Genomic DNA, 25,259 nt, shown 5'->3' with positions numbered 1-25,259 from the left:
TGTATGCAGAACAGAATTTGTATCACCAGAGATGCTCAGACAAAATCCTTTAGATAGTCAAAGAGGGATGTAATGTTCAGTTGAAAGGAATTCCAAAGGGATCTCAGAAACAGTGTTATTATTGATAAAGCTTTAAACCAGGTAAAAGACTGCTGCAAAGACAGAAAGGAATCTCCCCTGTACAGAGCCAACCAAGCCCATGCAACCAATTCCTGGCATGTTCTCAGGATATTCACCAGGCCTCAAATCGCTTGACAGGGCATTTGTCACACACAGTTCCTCCGAACTTCATCACAGTAATTGGGGAGACGACCTGTGCTAGCTTGTCCAGAGGACAAACAAACTTCTCATATCTTTAGGACAGGAGCTATTGTTGCAGACGGAGCGAGGCACCGTGGGACGTTAGGCTCCTGCCCTCCACAGGAACTGGGAGTTAGGGATACTATCTACCTGCATGTTTGCATTGCAGTGATGGCTGCCAGGCCCTGTCCATCTGTGAGGCTGGTCAAAGCCTATTTAGGCATTATAATGATATACGCATATTTGAAAAGGACACAGAAAGAAATTTTGAAAGAAAAGGGAGGGACGGGAATTTACACACTGCAGAAATAGTTTTGTTTCCAGTCATCTAAGGGTGTATGTAGCTGGGAAAATATGATATCAGGGTGAGCAACAAAGGTTTCACTTTGTTTTAAAAAACACATAGTGGAATATTATTCAGCCTTAAAAAGGAAGAAAATTCTGATACATGCCACAACATAGATGAACCTTGAAAACATTATCCTCAATGAAATAAGCCAGACACACACACACACACACACACACACACACACACTATATATTCCATTTATATGAGGTACCCAGTGTAATCAAATTCATAGCAGCAGAAACTAGAATAGTGGTTTCCAGGGGCTGGAGGGAAGGGAAAGTGGAAATTACGGTTTAATGGATATAGATTTTCAGTTGGGGATAATGAAAAAGTTCTGGAGATGGATGGTGGTGAGGGTTGCACGACACTGGGAATGTATTAACTACCACTGAACTGTACAGTTAAAATGGTTAAAATGGCAGAATATTTATATAGTGACATATATGTGTATGTGTACATGTATGTATATGCATGTATATACAATAAGTGTATAACCTGGTCACCACCACCCAGAACGACTTCTTCCCCAAAGCCCAAGCTGTGCTCTTTGCACTTACAGTCAGGTTGGTGGAGAGGGTGGGAGTAGGGGGAGGCGGAATCTCTCCTTGACTTCCATTACCATTGAGACATTTTACCGTTGGATTCCTACTTCGAGACGTTCTCCAAGTGCTGGGTCGGAGGCAGCTGACTTTTTTCTTTAACAGTAACTATTACCAAAAAAAGAAAACATTTGACGTCTAGCTCATTGACATTGACATCTAACGGGCTTCATTTCCTGCCCTCTCCCGTACATCTGTGGGGGGTCCTAACCTACATTCCATTTCCAAGATGCAGACCTATGACTGTGGCTCTCAAAACAGAAGTCTGCAGCAGCGGCATGTGGCACTGTCTTTCGTTTTCTTGCTCGACCTGCTACCCTAGGCTTTGTCTTACCCAAAAGAGAGGTTCCTGAAATTTGATCTGTGAATGGAATTTGGACTGAAATAAATTATATTTGAAAGGTTATTATCTGAAGGAATCATAGAAAGAAGTGTTCCTGGATAGTGAACACACTGTACTCTTTTTCAGTGCTTCTCAATCTTTTTAGACCTCAACCCACAGTAAGAAATGCAGTTTACATCAGCCCCATATACACACGCACGTGTACAACTCACCCAACATTTCACAGAACAATACTGACCTTACTACATGGGATACATTCCGAATTTTTTTCCTAACCTCTTCTGTATAAATGCAGGTTGCAACCCACTAAAATTGATTTCATGACACATTAATAGGTCTGAAATAGCCCATGGTCTGAAAACACGATACCAATGCAAATATTTTATGAATCCCGATGTCTCTTATTCACATATTCCACCTATAGCTTAATGGCACATTCTATAATATATAGTGGAGAAAATCTAGTCCCTGTGCTATGAGAAGCAGTGACTCTTCCAGACTCTGAGGGGAAGAAAAGGGAAGGAAAATTCACCTCAGCTTTGTGCTTCCACTGCCAGCATAAGGATTAATAAATTCTTTGTTTTCTCTGACCAAGAAATTAACTTTCGTTCCGTGGCACATTGTTTGAAGGAGAGAAGCAAATTTTTTTTCCAGCTCTTTCTTCCTGTAGAAATTAAAAGATCTTTTGGGTTTTTAATCGCCTCTTTGGATCTCCTCCTTTCTCTCAGTGGCTCATCAAAGAGAGTTATTCAAGTCCACAAAACAATTACATTACTTAAGACCCACACCTGTATCCTTACGTTGTGTCCTCTCCACTATCCCCACGCCCCACCTCAAGCCAAACAAGGAACACCAGAAAAAATCTGGGCCCAGGGCTGAATAAGAGAACGTGAGTGGGAAGCAGGAACGGGGTGGGGTGGGGGTGTCTTACTAGGTATTGGCAGAGTTAACTGGCTAGTCCTTTTCCTTTGGCTTTGCAAAGTGACGAACATTTTGAGATAGAGCTGAGTGCGCAGGAGTGCTGGCCAACGCCTCACCTGTACTTTGTACTCAAACGTGGCTCCAGGTTCAAGGGCAGTGGGAGGGCTTGGCTTTCCTTTCATTTTCTCAGGCCTCCAAACCTGACACCTGGGGACAGAACTACAGTTCCCACCACGCAGTGAGGCAGCTGGAAGAAGGGGCACTGAGGACTGAAAAGGAAAACAAGGAGAAAGAAAACCTTACCTGCTTGCAGAGGCGAGAGAGCCAGAGGTAAGTGACAGGTGAAGCTGGAAGGCGAGGGCTGCAGGATGCAGGATGGAGGATGGAGGGCCTCTGCGGGTGTACACCGAGCTTTCTCCTTGCAGGGCAGGTAGGCTCAGTTCAGGAGGGCTTGTGTGGAAACCTGAGGACTTCCGTGGTGGGGGAGGAACATGGAAGGAAGATTTCAGCTCAAGGTATAGGGATAAGACACCGGAAGTGGAATGGCTTTCTGTATTTGAAAAGTCAGAGGGAGAAAGCAAAGTGGTTAGATTGTGTCTTTCATCTGCTGGATCTTTTAGCCATGGGTGATTTCAGAGGTGTCCAAGAAAGGTACAGAATCCTTCTTCCTCCACTTAAACCTCAGGGTTTTTACATACAGATTGGATATTAGTGTGCATTTCACTTTGCATGGCGAGATAGACTTGTCCTGCTCTATGGCTTTAGAGAAAACCAAAGAATAAACCAGAGGGAAGTGAAGACGGGTGTCGCACGGCAAGAGCAATCTGCCGCACGTCCCATTTCATCATCAAATGGGATTAGGTCTCATGTGTTTCTATGAGACCCTTGGTGAAGAGACCCAACCAATATCCCGGGAAGAACAGTTAAAGGACCTAGGGATATTAACCTGGAAGGGATATGCTTGCTGCTCCAAATATCTGATGGCCTGTCCTGTGGAATAGGAATCTGCTGGCACCTGGCATTTAGCATGAGGAACCCCGGAGAGATAGATTTCAAAGCCATGTAAGTTAGAGCTGAGCGTGCACAGTGAATTTTGTAGGACGTAGTGAGTTCCTCCTGACCAAAGACATTGAAGTACGATGGATAGCTAAGCATAGATGCTGAGCTGGGAATAAAGTTTCAGGTGAGTGATCTGTTGGCCAATGTTCCCCAAACCTGGTCATCAGAATAACCTGGAGACTGTGTGTGTGTGTGTGTGTGTGTGTGTGTGTACGCGCGCATGTTTCAAGATATGTTTAGCAGATCTGAGAAGGGCTTCTGGAATATATATATAGATATATTTTTATCTCCCCAAATGATTCTGATATAATTGGTTAGTTTCAGAAACACTGTCATAAGAAACATTATTTTCCAACCTATGTTAAAATATGCCATATTCTAGCCAGTTTTTATTTTGAAGGTTCTCAAAATCTGAATTTCCTGGTCAAGCAAAATGAGGTGCAAACCAGAAAAAAAGGCCACGTCACTCTTATCTAAACTGACTTTTTGTCAATCACATCTTGTCTGTCCCTGTTGCCGGCTGCCTGACTGTTCAGTCTTCAGTAGTTGAGAGCTCTGCTCCCATGTGAAATGGAGACAGGATGACAGCACGGCATGTCCTCCAACTGATGAATGCCAGTTAAAACACTCCTGTGGGCACCTCTTCTGCCATCTTCCTGCTGTCTGGACACTCGATGGAGCACCTGGTCTCTATGACAAGGGTCTCCATCAATGCTGTCATCTGACAGTGTAGACTGTGTACTGGGCCCAGCAGAGAATGGCGGTAGAACCTCTTCCTTCTGAGGACCCCGTAAAGTGTCAACCCCCCTAAGGCAGGTGTGGGCTTGTGGGGGGCAGCCTCCTTGTACCTGACCAGTAATTAGTGTCCTTTTCCTACGAGGACGTTAGTGCTATGAAAGCACTGATCCCCTTCTGCCTTGTCCTGCCCTGGACCGCAAGAGCCCAGAACAGTGCCAGCGCCTGGTAGGTGCTCACCAAAGAGACGCTGACTTCCTTCTTTCTTTCTTAGCTCCATTCGAGGTGGCAAGACCCATACAATTATCCAACTCAGCCAGAGCAGAAGATGAGAACTTTGACTATTCGTTCAATATTATCCTAATCGGGGCCTCCAACGTGGGGAAGACATGTGTGGTGCAGCATTTCATATCCGGGTCCTACACAGAGACACAGCGGAGCACAATTGGGGTGGAAGTCACCGTACGTTCCCTCGATGTCGACGGCAAGAAAGTGAAGGTCAGAGGGGCACGGGATCGGTTCTCCCGCTTTTAGCCAGGGTTCCTAACATGAAATCCATACCTGAGGAATAACAGGTTTAAATATAAACATGAAATCGTAAAAGTACCAGGTGTATTTATTTTTAAAACATAGGTGTATTTATTTTTATCATTGTGGAATGAGGAAATTGAGCTTTTAAGTAACTCATGAACCCAGAAGCCATAAAGTATTGCTCAATCTAACTATCTCATATAGATAACTATATATAAAGGTCAAATGTCTACATAGTCGAAAATGTCAGGGGTGCCCAGTTAGCTCAGTTGGTCAGTGTGGTGTTAATAACACCAAGGTCGCTGGTTCGATCCCTGCATGGGCCACTGCGCCCTCCAAAAAAAAAAAAAAAAAAATACCATATGCCAAGTCAAAAGATGAATGACAAATTGGAAAGAAAGATTTGCAAATATGGGACTTAAAAAAGGGCTAATTTCTTTAATGTGAAAGAGCCCTGATAAATATCTAAGAGAAAGTTCAACCAATACAAAAAGTAGGTGATTCACAGAGTGAACAAAACTGATATTTCACAAATTTTATAAGAACCAGCTCATAAATTTATGGAGTGATGTAAAGGTGCTCATCCTCGCTCATAATTAAAAAATAAAGAAGTAAGATACTATCTGTTACCCATTTGATTAGAAAAGATAAAAAAGTGATGCTGAACATGTAATAAATGGATCTTGTTTGGGATCCTGATTAAATAAAAACAGAAGGAAAAAGACATTTTGGTGGCAATCAGGAAAATTTTGATATAGGCTGGGTATTTTTTTTTTAGGCTGGGTATTAAATGATACTAAAGAATTTTTGAAAAGCGTATTAGCAGTGGTAACGGCATTGTGGTTAAGAAAGAAAATGTCCATTTTTACATGGACGTGTATGGAAGTCGGGAGGAAGTGACAGGACGTCTGGGATTCGCTGTAAATAATACCTCACATAGATCAACAGAAAGGACCAGATGAAGCAAGAGCGGCAAATTCTTGATGATTATTAAATCTGGATGATGGGGACATGAGTGTTCACTGTTCTGGTCTCTCTAGCTTTGTGCCTGTTTGCAAACTTTAAAAAATAAATTTTGGAAATAAAGTGAGGGTATGAAGGAACAAATACCCTGAGACACTTTTGGAGGGTGTGTACATCAGCGCCATTGCTTGGAATGGTAATTTGGAAGCTGTTACTACGAGGACACTCCTAAACATGAACAGCTGACAGAGTCGTCCTTTCAAACCAAAACAGTTCCGCCAATGCCATCACCTTTGCCACTGTTACTATCAGTGGGCAGGCTCTAAAGATTAAACCCCAAAATCTGGACGAAGGGATGACTGAGGTGAGAAGGCAAAACCACACCAGACCCCAGGACAGTGGATTCCCCCTCTCACAAGCGTCCCAGAAGTGCTGGTCCCCAAACCCGAATGCCCAACCAATTCGCCCTGGGGAGAAACTGGAAAGTCAGATTTGCGGGCCCAGCCCAGACCTACGGAATCTGCATATCTAGAAGTGAGTGAGGGAGACCCAGGCAGCTGTATTTTTCAGACAACGTAAGTGAGCAAGTTCCCATCAGACATGGGAACTCCTGAGGCCACACCCTTTTCTACCCTTCTCCAGATGCAGGTATGGACCACGGCCAGCCTGAAGCGCTTACGGAGCATCAAGCAAAGCTACTACCGCAGGGCCCACGCGGCCATCATCGCTTACGACCTCACCCGAAAGTCCACCTTCAAGTCCGTTCCTCACTGGATTGATCACATTAAACAACACAGAACAGAGAACTTGGTCATTATGCTGATCGGTATGTCGTTTTCAAAGGGTTTAAAGTCTGCATTTCTGGCCGCCTCTGCTGATGATGAGCTTCTCATGTGTTTCTGAAACGATAAAAAGTACAAGTGGGGGACAGGACCTCAGTAAGCATCTGGCCAGAAATTCCCATCAGGTTCACCTGACAATTGGGGGTGTGGGTGTGAACTGAAGAACACAGATTCCAAGGCCCCGCCCTAGACTTTCTCATTCTGGGGACCTGAGATGGGTCCCAGGCCTCTATGCGTGGGACACGCAGCTGATTCACTGCACACTCTGTGTAGACCACACAGGACGTACTATGTAGGCTGAAGTTCACAGTCAAATGGCTCCAAGTCCCCAAGGGAGCCCCTTAGATAACTGTGACTGACAACACCCTTGAATGACATCTTACACCTGTTAACATCCTAAGTGACTCCTAAGGACCAACAGCAAAACTAACAGCAACTGCAAGTACACAACGTGCGCTCACAGCTTGAGATGTGAGATGTCCTGTTGTACATTCAGAAAAGCGTTAACGTTTCTGTCACTTCTCCATAGTGTTAGTTTTGTGAGCAGGGCGGCCTTTTCCTCCCTTCTGAGTACCCACTGCTTAGCAAGTGGCCACTTCATTTCAGCAGCTGGCTTAGGACCTTGCTACTCAAAGTGCGGTCTGAGGACCGGCGGCATCAGCACCGCTTTTGAGTTTGTTAAACGTGCGTGATCTCAGGCCCATCCTGGAAAGACCCAATCAGTCTTCATTTTAACAGGATCCTAGAGAGAATCCTACGCAAATATGCAGACTGAGAATGAGCTAAACATACCGTGTCTAATGGATTATTAATCCATTGAGAAGCACATTCTAGCTCTGTGGCCAGTTACCCTCTGAGCCTTAATTTCCTCACCTATAAGATGGGATTAATACTGGGCGGGATGTAAGAATTTAATGAGATAATGTATATTAATTGCTTAGCAGTGCCAGACACATTGTAAGTGCTTAATAAGGCGTAAGATTTTTTTTCTAGAAGGTTTGTTATTTTCAAGGAACTAACTCATTTATGTTTCTCAAAAATGGGGGGTCATGGTAAGGGAGCGTGTCCCTGGGACCTAGGAAAAGCCAGCAATCGAGCCCCAGCCAGAGCAGAAACCACAGTGCAGCCTGGCCACCCACCGACGAGCAGGAATTGGGGATCCCCCTCTCAGGGCTGGTCTCTGTGGCCCAGCCCCCTTGTCCTCTGTTGTGCATCTATTTCCTCTGTCTCAGAATGATTCTCACATGCAGGATAATGTGGGCCTGCCACACTCTCTCACCCCTGTACCCCCCTCACTGCATCTCTCAAAGCATCACCCCACTGCCTGCCCTTCCACAACGCCCCCATTCTCTCAGTATCCACTAGCTCACATTTCTCAGAACGCAAATCCCATTCTCCGCTCCTTCTCTCCATGACAAAGCCGACCTGAGGACAGCAGGCCTGGGGTAAGGTGCCCACCCAGGACTGGACCAAGCAGCAGAGCCCGATGGAGGAGGCAGGCACAGGATGCAAAGCCTGGCCAGGATGGGCTGTAGCAGTCACTGCACACCTAGCCCACTTCCCGTTACTATCAGGGCTCCAGAAAGGACTTGGTATTTGAGAATCATTTTCTTTCCCCTAAGTCGTTGCTGTTTTGATTGGTAGTTGAGCCCCCATGTTACACACAGACTTGAAGACGTGCTGTTTGGGACTCACTCTGTTTCTCCTAAGTTAAAAAGCCAAGTCATTCCAGAGCCTGGACTGGGCTCCCCCTTCCTGCTGCATCAGATCAAAAGCCCAGATCCCACAGCCCACTGCCAAAGCAGATGCCCCTCCAATTTAATCACCTCATTTTCTCAGAGGGGCTGTGTCTTGGCCCCCCTGGCAGGACCAGAAAAGAGCGATTAATGAAGCCAAGAGTCACCTTCCCACGTGGACAGAAACTTACCTTCTTGGGGGAAGAATGTGATGCCTCCTCTCTCCTTTCACTTCCTACTCAAAGATCCCCTCTGGGACCAGAAACTTTGTTGATGTGACTTCTGATATAAAGGACACTTCTTCTAACGGCAGAGTTCAGAGTTATAATAATAAACACTGACCCCAAAGAGCCGTATTTCTTCCCCAGCAACCACTTCTGCGAAGCACCGAGGAGGAAGTGGCTGAGATTCCCAACACCCTTCATAACAGCTGCTTCTGCCTAGCAGGGCCCCGCCTGCAAGGTGCGAGGAAGAGGCTGGTGACAGGTGACATTTACTAACCACCCAGGAGGATCCAGGCACTGTTCTGAGTCCTCTCCTGGGCCACGTCATTTAATCCTCTCAACAATCACCTCACTGCATTTTCCATTCTGCCCCCACATTTCTTCACAGTGTCTCTCTCTCCAAGTCTCTCACCCCCTCACGGCCGCCACTTCACCATCACACAAATGTCAGACACGACTGCATTGACCTGTACTGTTCCTCCTTCCCTGGCCTGGCAGGAAGGCCCTGTTTAAAATCCTCTTTGGTCCCCCATTGCCCTCAAGATAATGCACAAATTCCAGAACAAGATTAGCAGCTGCCTGCTCTCCTCCTGGAGGAGGTTGTCTCATCTCCTTCTCATCCCCTCTGCTTCGTCCCTAACTTCTTACATCCGCTCTGTCGGAGTGAGGGTTTAGGAGGCAGCTTCCTTTTGTAGGTTACACTGAAAGTGTTCTCATAACTCGCTTCAGCATCTGGTCTTTGCCCTCAGGATCTCAGGCAAACCTTTCACTTAAATTGTTGTAATTTTCACAGATCCACAATCTCTCAGTGAAAAAAACCCTTAAGGTCAAAGATTTCAGAGTTCAGAATTCGTCGGATCTTAGAGGGTACATTCTGGGTTACATCAACCCCTTGCCAGGGTCTGGGCCAACACCCCAGGGTCAAATGTATGATCATTTATGCACTGAAATGTATGAACGGTCACACAAAGCAGGTTGAGTAAAAACTCCTAATGGTCAGTTAGGGCAGATTTTACTATCAGATGAATTACCAAAACAACGCAGGGGTTCCAGAGGTTTTGGGATCGGGGAAATGTCGGTAAGGGAAGGCTCCCCTGTGCCTCTACCAACCGGACCACTCCCCTGACCCTTAGGATGTTATTTTGTGGCCTGTGTGGGATCGGTCTATTCTTGTGCAGCTCTTTCCGTGTCTGTGCGTCTCTCTCGCCTCCCTACAAGATGAAGAACCCCCTTCCTTTGGGGCAGGACGTCACCTCTGGGTGCCCACACAGAACACTTAGCAAAGAAGGGCTCACACTGCAGGAGCACGCACGTGGTTTCCTTCCCTCCACCAGGTGGCCAGGCTCATCCTGAGGGGTGCAGTCACTGGCCGCTGAGAGGCAGGACAGTCCTCAGTCAATGCTGGTGTGGCGTCAGGGCAGGAGGAGACAAAAGGTCAGAAAGGTCACAGTCAGTGTGACCCAGCCCTGAAGCCACAGATCAGAGTGAGGGAGGCAGAAGGGGGTCCAGACTCCTGGCTCAGCGGGAACAATCCTGCCCCCACCAAGGGGCTCTCACACCTTTCTTCTGGAAGCAGAACTATGCCCAGGCTTAAACTTCACAAGCTATAAAAATGCACATAGTTTTCTTGAACGTACAATCCTGAATTAGCTTCCTGTGCTGGCTGTAACAAATTACCGTAAACTGAGTGCTCTAGACAGAAATTTCTTCTCAGTTCTGGAGGCCAGGAATCTGCAATGGGTATCACTGGGTTGAAATCAAGGTGTCAGCAGGGCCAGACTCCCTCTAGAGGCTCCAGGGGGGACAATCGGCTCCTTGCCTCCTCCAGCTCTTAGGTGACTGTCAGCATTTGTCTTTATGTCACTTCCTCTGTGTTGCAGTCAGGTGTCCCTCTTATACGGCTGCACGTGGTCACATTTAGGGGCCACCCAGCTAATCCCGAATTCTCTCCCAGCCCAAGATCCTTAACTTCATCACATCTGCAAAGACCTTTTTCCAAATAAGGTTCCATTGACAGTTTTCAGGGATTACAACCTGGTGTCTTTGGGGCCATTTTTCACCCATCACAGTACCAGCCGGGGTATGTCCCCTGAAAAGATCCTGGGTTTCACTTGTTTGGGGAGAATTATGATCTGAATCTAGCTTTGTCATGAGCTGGTTGGTGACTGATGCTGAGAAAGTCTTTTTTCATTTTTTTACTGGGATATATTAACATGTGCAAAGAAAAGGACACAAACACTGATTCATCACAAAGGGAATGCTTGTGTAAACACCACCTGGGTCAGCAAAGGATATTCCAGAACCTTCCCAGCAAGCCCCCTTCCTGTCCCTCTCAATTATCTCCTCTCCTCTCCCACAAAGGTAAACACGTTATGACTTTATGTTAAATACTCCATTTTCTCTATCATTTTACCACCTAACCCCACACCCCAAATGCTGCACTTCTGTTACGTTATTGTTTCTGAACTTTATTTCGATGGAATCATACAAATGTCTTTTTTGTCTAAGCTTCTTTCCCTCAACATTACGTTTATGACTTGTATCCACGTTGTTGCATGCAGCTATAATGCATCCTTTTGCATAATTTGTATAACATTCCTTTGTAAGAATACACTACATAGTACTTCTCCTTTCGCAATAGATGGACATTTGAGTTGTTTCAGCAATTGGGAAAATCACTGCTCTGAACATTCTTGTATGTTTGCTGATGCACGTGGGCACATATTTCTGTTGGGTACATACCTGGGAGCAAAACTACATAGTCTCATAATGGTCTTACTATTAGATAATCACGAACCACTTGCATATACATTTGTCCAAACTCCTTGAACGGAAAGTCTGTGCATTTATTTATCTGTAAATTATAGCTTAAAAAAAAAATCCTTTTATTCATACCACAGCCCCAACCCAGGAATCCAGATCACAGTCTCCTCAGCTACACCTGGCCCCATCTCAGTGTCCAACACTTTGTAGTTGTGGGGAAAAAGAGCGAAAAGAGGAACAAGGTCTTAAGTAAAAGGGAAAAAACTCAGAGAGTGCGTCTGGCACAGTCTTTACCTTGTCAGACTTAGAATGACGGTCCCTCCCAAGAATAGAGGCTCTACCTGCCCCAGCCAATAATAAAATGCACACCTATGGCCCATCCCTTGCAGCTCTTAAAGGTCTTACCGAAGAGAGAATTAAGAGAGTGGTTCTGTTTCCATTCATCCGTGATTTCATTTTCAGTGTCTTTGCCCTCAAGTACTATATGCGAATCAATGCATGTTAGCATGTTGCTGAACTAACATGTTCTTTTTAAAAGTTCATTTTTTAAAACCCAGGGTGAGTTACTCAATGGAATATTTCGTTACCTCTTGCTCGCAGGGAACAAATGTGACCTGTCGGAAAAACGGCACGTTCTGTTTGAGGAAGCCTGCACGCTGGCCGAGAATTACGGCCTCCTTGCGGTTTTGGAGACATCTGCCAAAGAGTCTAAGAACATCGATGAAGTCTTCGAGCGCATGGCGAGGGAGCTGATCGCCCGCAACAGTCTCCCCCTGTCCGAAGAGAGCGCCCAGAACAACCTCTGGCAGGATCAATTATGTTTGAAAGGTATCTGAAAGAATCATAGAAAGAAGTGATCCTGGATAGTGAATACATTGTACTCTTTTTCAGTGCTTCTCACTCTTTTGACCTCAACCGCCAGAAATCAGAAATGCAGTTTACATCAGCCCCATATACACACGCACGTGTACAACTCACCCAACATTTCACAAAACAATACTGACCTTACTACGTGGGATACATTCTGAATTTTTTTCCTAACCTCTTCTGTAAAAATGCAGGTTGCAACCCACGAAAATTGATTTCATGACACATTAATAGGTCTGAAATAGCCCATGGTCTGAAAACACGATACCAGTGTAAATATTTTATCAATCTGGATGTTTCTTATTCGCATATTCCGCCTATACCTTAACTGCCTGCATGGTACATTCTATAATATATAGTGGAGAAAATCTAGTCCCTGTGCTATGAGAAGCAGTGACTCTTCCAGACTCTGAGGGGAAGAAAAGGTAGGAAAATTCACCTCAGCTTTGTGCTTATAATGCCAGCATAAGGATTAATAAATTCTTTATTTTCTCTGATCAAGAAATTAACTTTCGTTCTGTGGCAGACTGTTTGAAGGAGAGAAACAAATTTTATTTCCAGCTCTTTCTTCCTGTACAAATTGAAAGATCTTTTGGGTTTTTAATCGCCTCTTTGGATCTCCTCCTTTCTCTCAGTGGCTCATCAAAGAGAGTTATTCAAGTCCACAAAACAATTACATTACTTAAGACCCACATCTGTATCCTTACGTTGTGTCCTCTCCACTATCCCCACGCCCCACCTCAAGCCAAACAAGGAACACCAGAAAAAATCTGGGCCCAGGGCTGAATAAGAGAAAGTGAGGGGGAAGCAGGAAAAGTGGGGAGTGGGTGTTCGTTTGGCTTTGTAAAGTGACGAACGTTTGGAGATAGAGCTGAGTGCGCAGGAGTGCTGGCCAACGCCTCACCTGTACTTTGTACTCAAAGGTAGCTCCGGTCTCAAGGGCAGTGGCAGGGCTTGGCTTTCCTTCCACTTTCTCAGGCTGCCAAACATTGACACCTGGGAACAGAACTACAGTTCCCACCACGCAGTGAGGCAGCAGGAAGAAGGGGCACTGAGGGCTGAAAAGGAAAACAAGGAGAAAGCAAACCTTACCTGCTTGCAGAGGCGAGAGCCAGAGGTAAGCGACAGGTGAAGCTGGAAGGCGAGGGCTGCAGGATGCAGGATGCAGGATGGAGGGCCTCTGCGGGTGTACACCGAGCTTTCTCCTTGCAGGGCGGGTAGGCTCAGTTCAAGGGGGCTTCTGTGGAAACCTGAGGACTTCCGTGGTGGGGGAGGAAACATGGAAGGAAGATTTCAGCTCAAGTTATAGGGATAAGACACCGGAAGTGGAATGGCTGCCTGTGTTTGAAAAGTCAGAGGGAGAAAGCAAAGTGGTTAGATTATGTCTCTGTCTGCTGGGTCCTTTAGCCATGGGTGATTTCAGAGGTGTCCAAGAAAGGTACAGAATCCTTCTTCCTCCACTTAAACCTCAGGGCTTTTACATACAGATTGGATATTAGTGTGCATTTCACTTTGCATGACGAGATAGACTTGTCCTGCTCTATGGCTTTAGAGAAACCAAAGAATAAACCTGGGGAAATTGAAGACGGGTGTCACACGGCAAGAGGAATCTGCCGCACATCCCATTTCATCATCAAATGGGATTAGGTTTCATGTGTTTTTATGAGACCCTTGGTGAAGAGACCCAACCAATGTCCCGGGAAGAACAGTTGAAAGACCTGGGGATATTTACCTGGAGGGGATATGCTTGCTGCTCCAAATATCTGATGGCCTGTCATGTGGAATAGGAATCTGCTGGCACCTGGCATTTAGCATGAGGAACCCCGGAGAGATAGATTTCAAAGCCATGTAAGTTAGAGCTGAGCACGCAGAATGAATTTTGTTGGACGTAGTGAGTTCCTCCTGAGCAAAGACATTGAAGTACGATGGATAGCTAAGCATAGATGCTGAGCTGGGAATAAAGTTTCGGGTGAGTGATCTGTTGGCCAATGTTCCCACCCTGGTCATCAGAATAACCTGGAGACTGTGTGTGTGTGTGTGTGTGTGTGTGTGTGTGTGTGCACATGTTTCAAAATATATTTAGCAGATCTGAAATGGGCTTCAGGAATATATATATATTTTTTTATCTCCCCAAATGATTCTGATATAATTGGTTAGTTTGAGAAACACTGTCATTAGAAATGTTATTTTCCAACCTATGTTAAAATATGCCATATTCTAGCCAGTTTTTATTTTGAAGGTTCCCAAAATCTGAATTTCCTGGTCAAGCAAAATGAGGTGTCAACCAGAAAAAAAGGCCACGTCACTCTTCCTAAACTGAGTTCTTGTCAGTCACATCTTGTCTGTCCCTGTTGCCGGCTGCCTGACTGTTCAGCCTTCAGTAGTTGAGAGCTCTGCTCCCATGTGGAATGGAGACAGGATGACAGCACGGCATGTCCTCCAACTGATGAATGCCAGTTAAAACACTCCTGTGGGCACCTCTTCTGCCATCTTGCTGCTGTCTGGACACTCGATGGAGCACCTGGTCTCTATGACAAGGGTCTCCATCAATGCTGTCATCTGACAGTGTACACTGTGTACTGGGCCCAGCAGAGAATGGCGGTAGAACCTCTTCCTTCTGAGGACCCCGTAAAGTGTCAACCCCCCTAAGGCAGGTGTGGGCTTGTGGGGGACAGCCTCCTTGTACCTGACCAGTAATTAGTGTCCTTTTCCTACGAGGACGTTAGTGCTATGAAAGCAATGATCCCCCTCTGCCTTGTTGTCCTGGACCCCAAGAGCCCAGAACAGTGCCGGCTCCTGGTAGGAGCTCATCAAAGAGACGGTGACTTCCTTCTTTCTTTTTAGCTCTATCCGAGAGAGCAATAACCATGCAATTTTCCAACTCAGTCAGGGCAGAAGACGGGAAGTTTGACTATTCGTTCAATATTATCCTCATCGGGGACTCCAACGTGGGGAAGACATGTGTGGTGCAGCATTTCATATCCGGGTCCTACACAGAGACACAGAAGAACACAACTTGGGTGGAAGTCACCGTACGCTCCCTCGAGATCGACGGCAAGAAAGTGAAGGTCAGAGGGGCACGGGATCGGGCCCCCTCTTTTAGCCAGGGTTCCCAACATGAAATCCATACCTGAGGAATAACAGGTTTAAATATAAAACATGAAATCATAAGAGTACCAGGTGTATTTATTTTTAAAACATAGGTGTATTTACTTTTATCATTGTGGAAAGAGGAAATTGAGCTTTTAAGTAACTCATGAACCCAGAAGCCATAAAGTATTGCTCAATCTAACTATCTCATATAGATGACAATATATAAAGGTCAAATGTCTACATAGTCGAAAATATCAGGGGTGCCCAGTTAGTTCAGTTGGTCAGTGTGGTGTTAATAACACCAAGGTCGCCGGTTCGATCCCTGCATGGGCCACTGCACGCACCATAAAAAAACAAAAAGACCATGTGCCAAGTCAAAAGATGAATGACAAATTGGAAAGAAAGATTTGCAAATATGGGACTTAAAAAAGGGCTAATTTCTTTAATGTGAAAAGAGCCCTGATAAATATCTAAGAAAAAGTTCAACCAATACAAAAAGTAAGTGATTCACAGAGTGAACAAAACTGCTATTTCACAAATTTTATAAGAACCAGCTCATAAATTTATGGAGTGATGTAAAGGTGCTCATCCTCACTCATAATTAAAGAAATAAAAAAGTGAGATACTATCTGTTACCCATTTGATTAGAAAAGATCAAAAAGTGATGCTGAATATGTAATAAATGGATCTTGTTTGGGATCCTGATTAAATAATAACAAAAGTAAAAAAAAGTTTGGTGGCAATCAGGAAAATTTTGATATAAACCAGGTATTTTTTTTTCAGGCTGTGTATTAAATGATACTAAAGGATTTTTGAAAAGCTTATTAGCAGTGATAACAGCATTGTGGTTAAGAAAGAAAATGTCCATTTTTATATGGATGTGTATTAATGTAAGTCAGGAGGAAGTGACAAAACGTCTGGGATTCGCTGTAAATAATACCTCAAATAGATCAACAGAAAGGACTAGATGAAGCAAGAGCGGCAAATTCTTGATGATTATTAAATCTGGATGATGGGTACATGAGTGTTCATTGTTTCAGTCTCTCTAGTTTTGTGCATATTTGCAAACTTTAAAAAAATAAATTTTGGAACAAAGTGAGGGTATGAAGGAACAAATACCCTGAGACACGTTTGGAGGGTGTATACATCAGCGCCATTGCTTGGAATGGTAATTTGGAAGCTGTTACTACGAGGACACTCCTAATCATGAACAGCTGAGTCGTCCTTTGAAACCAAAACAGTTCCGCCAATGCCATCGTCTTTGCCAGTGTTACTATCAGTGGGGAGGCTCAAAAGATTAAACCCCAAAATCAGGACGAAGGGATGACTGAGGTGAAAAGGCAAAACCACACCAGACCCCAGGACAGTGGATTCCCCCTCTCTCAAGTGTCCCAGAGGTGCTGGTCCCCAATCCTGAATGCCCAACCAATTCGCCCTGGGAAGAAACTGGAAAATCAGATTTGCGGGCCAGCCCAGACCTACGGAATCTGGATATCTAGAAGTGAGTGAGGGAGACCCAGGCAGCTGTATTTTTCAGACAGATAACGTAAGTGAGCAAGTTCCCATCAGACATGGGAACTCCTGAGGCCACACCCTTTTCTACCCTTCTCCAGATGCAGGTATGGGACACGGCCGGCCTGAAGCGCTTCCGGAGCATCAACCAAAGCTACTACCGCAGGGCCCACGCGGCCATCATCGCTTACGACCTCACCCGAAAGTCCACCTTCGACTCCGTTCCTCACTGGATTCATGAGATGGAAAAACACGGAGCGGAGAACTTGGTCATTATGCTGATCGGTATGTCGTTTGCAAAGGGTTTAAACCTGCATTTCTGGCTACTTCTGCTGATGGTGAGCTTCTCATGTGTTTCTGAAACGATAAAAAGTACAAGTGGGGGACAGGACCTCAGTAAGCATCTGGCCAGAAATTCCCATCAGGTTCACTTGACAATTGGGGGTGTGGGTGTGAACTGAAGAACACAGACTCCAAGGCCCCTCCCTAGAGTTTCTCATTCTGGGGACCTGAGATGGGTCCCAGACCTCTATGCGTGGGACACGCAGCTGATTCACTGCACACTCTGTGTAGACCACACAGGAAGTACTGTGTAGGTTGAGTTCACAGTCAAATGGCTCCAAGTCCCCAAGGGAACCCCTTAGATAACTGTGACTGACGACACCCTTGAATGACGTCTTACACCTGTTAACATCCTAAGTGACTCCTAAGGACCAACACCAAAACTAACAGCAACTGCAAGTACACAACGTGCGCTCACAGCTTGAGATGTGAGAGGTCCTGTTGTACATTCAGAAAAGCGTTAACGTTTCTGTCACTTCTCCATAGTGTTAGTTTTGTGAGCAGGGCAGCCTTTTCCTCCCTCTGAGTACCCACTGCTTACCAAGTGGCCACTTCATTTCGGCAGCTGGCTTAGGCCCTTGCTACTCAAAGTGTGGTCTGAGGACCGGCGGCATCAGCACCGCTTTTGAGTTTGTTAAACGTGCGTGATCTCAGGCCCATCCTGGAAATACCCAATCAGTCTTCATTTTAACAGGATCCTAGAGAGAATCCTACGCAAATATGCAGACCGAGAATGAGCTAAACATACCGTGTCTAATGGATTATTTATCCATTGAGAAGCACCTTCTAGCTCTGTGGCCAGTTACCCTCTGAGCCTTAATTTCCTCACCTATAAGATGGGACTAATACTTACTGGGCTGCTTGTAAGAATTTAATGAGATAATGTATACTAATTGCTTAGCAGTGCCTGACACATTGTAAGTGTTTAAAAAGGCATAGGATATTTTTTCTAGAAGGTTTGTTTTAAAGGAACTAACTCATTTATGTTTCTCAAATAATGGGGGGTCATGGTAAGGGAGCACGTCCCTGGGACCTGCGAAAAGCCAGCAGTCGAGCCCCAGCCAGAGCAGAAACCACAGTGCAGCCTGGCCACCCACCGACGAGCAGGAATTGGGGATCCCCCTCTCTGGGTTGGACTCTGTGACCCAGCCCCCTTGTCCTCTGTTGTGCATCTATTTCCTCTGTCTCAGAATGATTCTCACATGCAGGATAATGTGGGCCTGCCGCACTCTCTCACCCCTGTACCCCTCACTGCATCTCTCAAAGCATCACCCCACTGCCTGCCCTTCCACAACGCCCCCATTCTCTCAGTATCCACTAGCTCACATTTCTCAGAACGCAAATCCCATTCCCTGCTCCTTCTCTCCATGACAAAGCCGACCTGAGGACAGCAGGCCTGGGGTAAGGTGCCCACCCTGGACTGGACCAAGCAGCAGAGCCCGATGGAGGAGGCAGGCACAGGATGCAAAGCCTGGCCAGGATGGGCTGTGGCAGTCACTGCACACCTAGCCCACTTCCCGTTACTATCAAGGCTCCAGAAAGGACTTGTTATTTTAGAACCATTTTCTTTCCCCTAAGTCGTTGCTGTTTTGATTGGTAGTTGAGCCCCCATCTTACACACAGACTTGAAGACGTGCTGTTTGGGACTCACTCTGTTTCTCCTAAGTTAAAAAGCCAAGTCATTCCAGAGCCGAGACTGGGCTCCCCCTTCCTGCTGCATCAGATCAAAAGCCCAGATTCCACAGCCCACTGCCAAAGCAGATGCCCCTCCAATTTAATCACCTCATTTTTCAGAGGGGCTGTGTCTTGCCCCACCTGGCAGGACCAGAAAAGAGAGATTAGTGAAGCCAAGAGGCAGCTTCCCACGTGGAGAGAAACTTCTCTTCTTGGGAGAAGAATGAGATGCCTCCTCTCTCCTTTCACTTCTTACCCAAAGGTCCCCTCTGGGACCAGAAACTTTGTTGATGTGACTTCTGATATAAAGGACACTTCTTCTAACGGCAGAGTTCAGAGTTATAATAATAAACACTGACCCCACAAAGAGCCGTATTTCTTCCCCAGCAACCACTTCTGCAAAGCACTGAGGAGGAAGCTGGCTGAGATTCCCAACACCTTTCATAACAGCTGCTCCTGACAAGCAGGGCCCCGCCCGCCAGGTGCGAGGAAGAGGCTGGTGACAGGTGACATTTACTAAATACTCAGGAGGATCCAGGCATTGTTCTGAGTCCTCTCCAGACCACATCATTTAATCCTCTCAACAATCCTAAGAAGCATAGCTGAATATCCTCACTCCCCAGATTAGGAAACCGAGGCATCTGGAGGTTAAGAGTCAAGTAACTCGGCCTCATGACCCGATGACAAGTGAGGCAGCATTTGAACCAGGCCATCTGGTGTCCAGAGTCCCGGTGGGTTCAGTTCCCTTCCAACTGTTTCCAATAGCTGCTTAGGCTGGATTGTCACTCAGGGTCCCCTGAAGCTCTAATTTAGGCAATGTCTGCATCTACTCTAGTGCCTGGACTTCAGGGTTGGACAGATTAGGGTTCAAATCTCTTTCTCTGTCTGAACTTGGGGTTGTAACTGACTCTCTTACATTTCTACCTCCTTGTCTATAAAACTGGTACGGACTTCAAAGTGATTGTTGACTTGAAAGATTAAGTAAGGTGACATATAAAGCACTTAGCACAGTACTAAGTACTCCATGAAGGGAAGCTGCCATTTCCTGCAGAGCAAATATGAGAGACTGCTGTGCTCTGCCCAGGGCTCTGAGGCCCACTGGGTGAGGAGCTGAGCCGACAGGGAGGGACATCTGGGACCCCCGGGGAGGAAGGAAACCCCACTAAAGGTAGCTCCCATAGACGGGAAGAGAAGGTGTAAATAACATGCATCACCTCATGAGGGAATGAAGCAGATCTTATCACACTTGCAATATTCCCAGGAACATGGGCTGGATCTCTTTTCCAGTAAATTCCCGAGATTCCCAGGAAACACTGCAGCAGTTCTTCCTCAGGGCCTGGAGCCTGCCTGCAAAGCAGTCCTGCCTCTAGGGTCCCCTCCCCTTGGACCTGTCTTTAGAAGCCAAGCCATTTCTCTCACTCACAGCCTCCCTTGCTGGCTCTCACCCAGCCAGCACCATCCTTAACTATTAATTACTCTGCTGCAGAAACAGATGGGGCAGCGAGGGTAATAAATGCCAGACTGCAGGATTTCCGGGAATCTCACAGCTTCCTTGGTATTCACACCCTAGTCTGTCTTTCGTAAACAGCATCTCTGCCCCCATTTCTTCATTCGTTCTAGAAACGTCCCCACAGGTGATCGACACGTGTCCCCAGTATCCCCATTTATGACGCGTCTAATCCCAAGGGCTGACACATGTGGCTTCCTGTTTTGTCACTGGCCTCCTCGCCTTAATCTTGAAAAGTCAAATCTGTTGTTCCCTCAGGGAAGTGTCCCCACCCCTCACTGTATTTTCCATTCTGCCGCCACATTTCTTCACAGTGTCTCTCTCTCCAAGTTTCCCTAAGCCACTCACCACCGCCACGTCACCATCACACAAATGTCAGAGACCACTGCATTGACCTGTACTGTTCCTCCTTCCCCGGACACTGGCAGGAAGTCCCTCTTTAAAATCCTGTTTGGTCGCCCATTGCGCTCAAGGCAATGCACAAATTCCTCAACAAGATTAGCAGGTGCCTGCTCTCCTCCTGGAGGAGGTTGTCTTATCTTCTTCACATGTCCTCTGCTTTGTCCCTGACTTCTTAACTCTTACATACGCTCCATCAGAGTAAGGGTTTAGGAGGCAGCTTCCTTCTGTAGGTTACACTGGAAGTCTTCTCATAACTCGCTTCAGCATCTGGTCTTTGCCCTCAGGATCTCAGACAAACCTTTCATTTGAACTCTTGTGATTTTTACAGGTCCACGATCTCTCAGTGAAAAAAACCCTTAAGGCCAAAGAGATCACAGTTCAGAATTCGTCAGATCTTAGAGGGTACAATCTGGGTTATATAGCCCCCTCGCCAGGGTCTGGGCCAACACCCCAGGGTCAAACGTATGATCGTTTATGCACTGAAATGTATGAACAGTCACACAAAGCAGGTTGAGTAAAAACTCCTAATGGTCAGTTAGGGCAGATTTTACTATCAGGTGAATTACCAAAACAACGCAGGGGTTCCAGAGGTTTTGGGGTCAGCGAAATGTGAGTAAGAGATGGCTCACCTGTGCCTCTACCAACTGGACCACTCACCTGACCCTTAGGATGTTATTTCGTGGCCTGTGTGGGATCGGTCAATTCTTGTGCAGCTCTTTCCGTGTCTGTGCGTCTCTCTCGCCTCCCTACAACATGAAGAACCCCTTCCTTTGGGGCAGGACGTCATCTCTGGGTGCCCACACAGAACACTTAGCAAAGAAGGGCTCACACTGCAGGAGCACGCACGTGGTTTCCTTCCCTCCACCAGGTGGCCAGGCTCATCCTGAGGGGTGCAGTCACCGGCCGCTGAGAGGCAGGACAGTGGACAGTCAATGCTGGTGTGGCGTCAGGGCAGGAGGGGACAACAGGTCAGAAAGGTCACAGTCAGTGTGACCCAGCCCAGAAGCCTCAGATCAGAGTGAGGGAGGCAGAAGGGGGTCCAGACTCCTGGCTCAGCGGGAACATCCCTGCCCCTACCAAGGGGCTCTCACACCTTTCTTCTGGAAGCAGAACTATGCCCAGGCTTAAACCTCACAAACTATATAAATGCACATAGTTTTCTTGAAGGTACAAACCTGAATTAGGTCCTGTGGCGGCTGTAACAAATTACCATAAACTAAGTGCTTTAGACAGAAGTTTCTTCTCAGTTCTGGAGGCCAGGAATCTGCAATGGGTATCACTGGGTTGAAATCAAGGTGTCAGCAGGGCCAGACTCCCTCTAGAGGCTCCAGGGGGGACAATCGGCTCCTTGCCTCCTCCAGCTCTTAGGTGACTGACTGTCAGCTTTTGTCTTTGTCACTTCCTCTGTGTGGCAGTCAGGTGTCCCTCTTATACGGCTGCACGTGGTCACATTTAGGGGCCACCCAGCTAATCTCGAATTACTTCCCATCCCAAGATCCTTAACTTCATCACATCTGCAAAGACCTTTTTTCAAATAAGGAACCATTGACAGTTTTCAGGGATTACAACCTGGTGTCTTTGGGGCCATTTTTCACCCATCACAGTACCAGCCGGGGTAATGTCCCCTGAAAAGATTCTTGGATTTCACTTATTTGGGGAGAATTATGATCTAAATCTAGCGTTGTCATGAGCTGGTTGGTGACTCTGATGCTGAGAAAGTATTTTTTCAATTTTTTTATTGGGATATATTAACATGTGCAAAGAAAAGAAAACAAACACTGATTCATCACAAAGGGAACGCTTGTGTAAACACCACCTGGGTCAGCAAAGGATATTCCAGAACCTTCCCAGCAAGCCCCCTTCCTGTCCCTCTCAATTATCTCCTCTCCTCTCCCCCAAAGGTAAACACGTTATGACCTTATGGTAAATACTCCATTTTCTCTATCATTTTACCACCTAACCCCACACCCCAAATGCTGCACTTCTGTTACGCTATTGTTTCTGAACTTTATATCGATGGAATCACACAAATGTCTTTTTTGTCTAAGCTTCTTTCCCTCAACATTACATTTATGAGTTGCAGGCACGTTGTTGCATGCAGCTGTAATCCATCCTTTTGCATAATTTGTATAATATTCCTTTGTGAGAATACACTGTATCATACGTTTCCTTTCTCAATGGATGGACATTTGAGTTGTTTCAGCAATTGGGAAAATCACTGCTCTGAACATGCTGGGATGTTTGCTGATGCACGTGGGCACATGTTTCTGTTGGGTACATACCTGGGAGCAAAACTACATAGTCTCATAATGGTCTTACTCTAGTAGATAATCTCGAACCACTTGCATACACATTTGTCGAAACTCTTTGAACGGAAAGTCTGTGCATTTAATTATCTGTAAAATATAGCTAAAAAACAACAACACACAAATCCTTCATTATGCATTCCAGAGCCCCAACCCAGGAATCCAGATCACAGTCTCCTCAGCTACACCCGGCCCCATCTCAGTGTTCAACACTTTGTAGTTGCGGGAAAAAGAGCGAAAAGAGGAACAAGGTCTGAAGGAAAAAGAGAAAAGACTGAGAGTCCGTCTAGCACAGTCTTTACCTTGTCAGACTTAGAATGACGGTCCCTGCCAAGAATATAGAGGCTCTACCTGCCTCCGCCAATAGTAAAATGCACACCTCCAACCCATTCCTTGCAGCTCTTAAAGGTCTTACCGAAGAGGGACTTAAGAGAGTGGTTCTGTTTCCATTCATCCGTGCTTTCATTTTCAGTGTCTTTGCCCTCAAGTACTATATACGAATCAATGCATGTTAGCATGTTGCTGAACTAACATGTTCCTTTTAAAAGTTCATTTTTAAAAAACCAGGGTGAGTTACTCAATGGAATATTTCGTTACCTCTTGCTCGCAGGGAACAAATCTGACCTGTCGGAAAAACGGGACGTTCTGTTTGAGAAAGCCTGCACGCTGGCCGAGAAGCACGGCCTCCTTGCGGTTTTGGAGACATCTGCCAAAGAGTCTAGGAACATCGCTGATGTCTTCATGCTCATGGCGAGGGAGCTGATCGCCCGGAAAAGCCTCCCCCCATCCGAAGAGAGCGCCCAGAACAACCTCTCGCTGGACTTCAGTCCAGAACTTAAGGACCAGGGTCCGAGTGAAAACACCGGCTGCACTTGCTGAATATGAGCACGAAGCAGTTGCACCCACCACAGGCCACCTCTGAAACCAACAGTAGCCGGATACCTAGTGTCCGCTGAGTAGCATTTCAGACCCAGGCGTCGACTGGCCGCTAGTCTTCCATCCTTCTCGCCTGGATGGGCAGCACATCTGCCTCCATTCACTCCAGAGGGCGTGACCTAGGACAGGTTATGGCCTCTGGAGTGAATGCACCTTGAAATCGAGTTATATGCCAGAGAAGAAATGCATTAAAGCAGATGAGCCTTTTCACAAGCATTTTTATTGTTCGAAAGAGTTACGGGGGAAAAAAAGAAAGGGTTACAGGGAGCAGGAATTCACAAGTCTGGTCAGGACCCCGCGTGGCAACAAGCAGAAAGTTGTTACCAGGGAATGGAAAACAGAATTAAATCAGAGGAGAGAGTGAGCAGAGAAGACAGGTGAGATTCATGGCTCACACCAGTTTTCCCTCATTTCTCTGCACAAGCAATACTCTGCAAACCTCATCAGCCTCTAGGATTAGGCCCTCTGGGATTATCTGGAATTCAACATTCCTACCAACAGGTTAGACATGTGAGAACAAGGTCACCTGAACACCAGTAAGCCGTGATTGACCAGCCTTGGCTTCTGGTGGGATTACAGGACCAACGCAGAAACCCTCAAGTACACTCGAAAGAGATGCGAAGGGCCTCCCAGTGCAGCGGCCTCAGTGGACTAGCGCCCCCAAAGGTCGGGACGAGAAAGAGGCACAGGAGTCTCTGAGGCTGTGCACCATGGTCCCGGGCGCTGTGAAGTGTGACAGGCAGGCGCCTTTACAGCTCTCGTATTAACTGCGTATTAACTGAATTCCGGCATTTTCCTTTCATCCCGCAAATGATATGGTTGGTAATAAGTGGCGTATGTGAAATTAAGTTCCAAAATGGACACTTTGGAAGAATAAAAAGGTTTTAAATGTCTGCTAGTGTCAGGTATGTTTCCATCTGTGAGAAAATCTTTCAGTTAGTATTTCATTGTTCATAGATTATTCCTGACCTCTTCCCCACTCTATTTCTGGAAAGATCTATCAGTAGTAATAGGACTATTACTACAATAGTATTAATAACAGCAAACACAAACAGCAATTACTGTATGCCCAGCACGGGACCACACACTATATATACGAACTCAATGCGTCCTGGCAGCCATATTTACAGTAGGTTCTATTTACGATTCCTATTTCTAAAGTAAGGAAATGCCACCCCCAGAGATTCAGGACACACAGCCAGTGCGTGGCCGAGTCAGGACGCAGACACAAACGTCCTGGTCCAGAGCCCACTTA

The 25,259-nt window shown here is 46.1% G+C and overlaps 3 protein-coding genes across 10 annotated transcripts in view; 2 read left to right on the top strand and 1 right to left on the bottom strand.

Annotated features, from left to right (window-relative positions):
• LOC109439797 (uncharacterized) overlaps nucleotides 1-25,259 on the top strand; it is a 58,168-nt gene that overhangs the window by 1,393 nt on the left and 31,516 nt on the right. The window contains exons 2-5 of one of the 3 annotated variants that reach the window (XM_074315273.1): nucleotides 2,703-2,842; nucleotides 4,581-4,804; nucleotides 6,443-6,626; nucleotides 11,966-12,193. In XM_074315273.1, coding sequence (XP_074171374.1) covers nucleotides 6,443-6,626; nucleotides 11,966-12,193 — 412 coding nt within the window. In that variant the 5' untranslated portion in view covers nucleotides 2,703-2,842; nucleotides 4,581-4,804. Of the gene's footprint in view, nucleotides 1-2,702; nucleotides 2,843-4,580; nucleotides 4,805-6,442; nucleotides 6,627-11,965; nucleotides 12,194-25,259 lie in introns of those variants that run through there. The other 2 variants (XM_074315274.1, XM_074315277.1) reach the window with 2 other exon arrangements.
• Nucleotides 1-25,259, bottom strand: part of SLC37A3 (solute carrier family 37 member 3) — a 77,006-nt gene that overhangs the window by 46,347 nt on the left and 5,400 nt on the right. The window contains exons 1-3 of one of the 6 annotated variants that reach the window (XM_074315281.1): nucleotides 2,629-2,729; nucleotides 2,124-2,255; nucleotides 1,207-1,356 (exon numbers count right to left, since the gene is read on the bottom strand). The exons of 4 other annotated variants lie outside the window; for them this stretch is intronic. The gene's annotated coding sequence lies outside the window, so the exon portion shown is untranslated. Of the gene's footprint in view, nucleotides 1-1,206; nucleotides 1,605-2,123; nucleotides 2,256-2,628; nucleotides 2,730-25,259 lie in introns of those variants that run through there. One more of the 6 variants, XM_074315280.1, reaches the window with a different exon arrangement.
• Nucleotides 14,555-24,974, top strand: LOC141567576 (ras-related protein Rab-19-like). The gene is made up of 3 exons (XM_074315291.1): nucleotides 14,555-15,300; nucleotides 16,939-17,122; nucleotides 23,679-24,974. Exons 1-3 carry the CDS (start codon nucleotides 15,100-15,102, stop codon nucleotides 23,945-23,947), a joined length of 654 nt encoding a protein of 217 aa, XP_074171392.1. The 5' UTR covers nucleotides 14,555-15,099; the 3' UTR covers nucleotides 23,948-24,974.

The sequence above is a fragment of the Rhinolophus sinicus genome, linkage group LG11 (assembly GCF_036562045.2).
Source record: "Rhinolophus sinicus isolate RSC01 linkage group LG11, ASM3656204v1, whole genome shotgun sequence".
Taxonomy (NCBI): domain Eukaryota; kingdom Metazoa; phylum Chordata; class Mammalia; order Chiroptera; family Rhinolophidae; genus Rhinolophus; species Rhinolophus sinicus.
The sequence above is the reverse complement of the archived record's forward strand: the minus strand, read 5'-3'. Positions and strand labels throughout refer to the sequence as shown.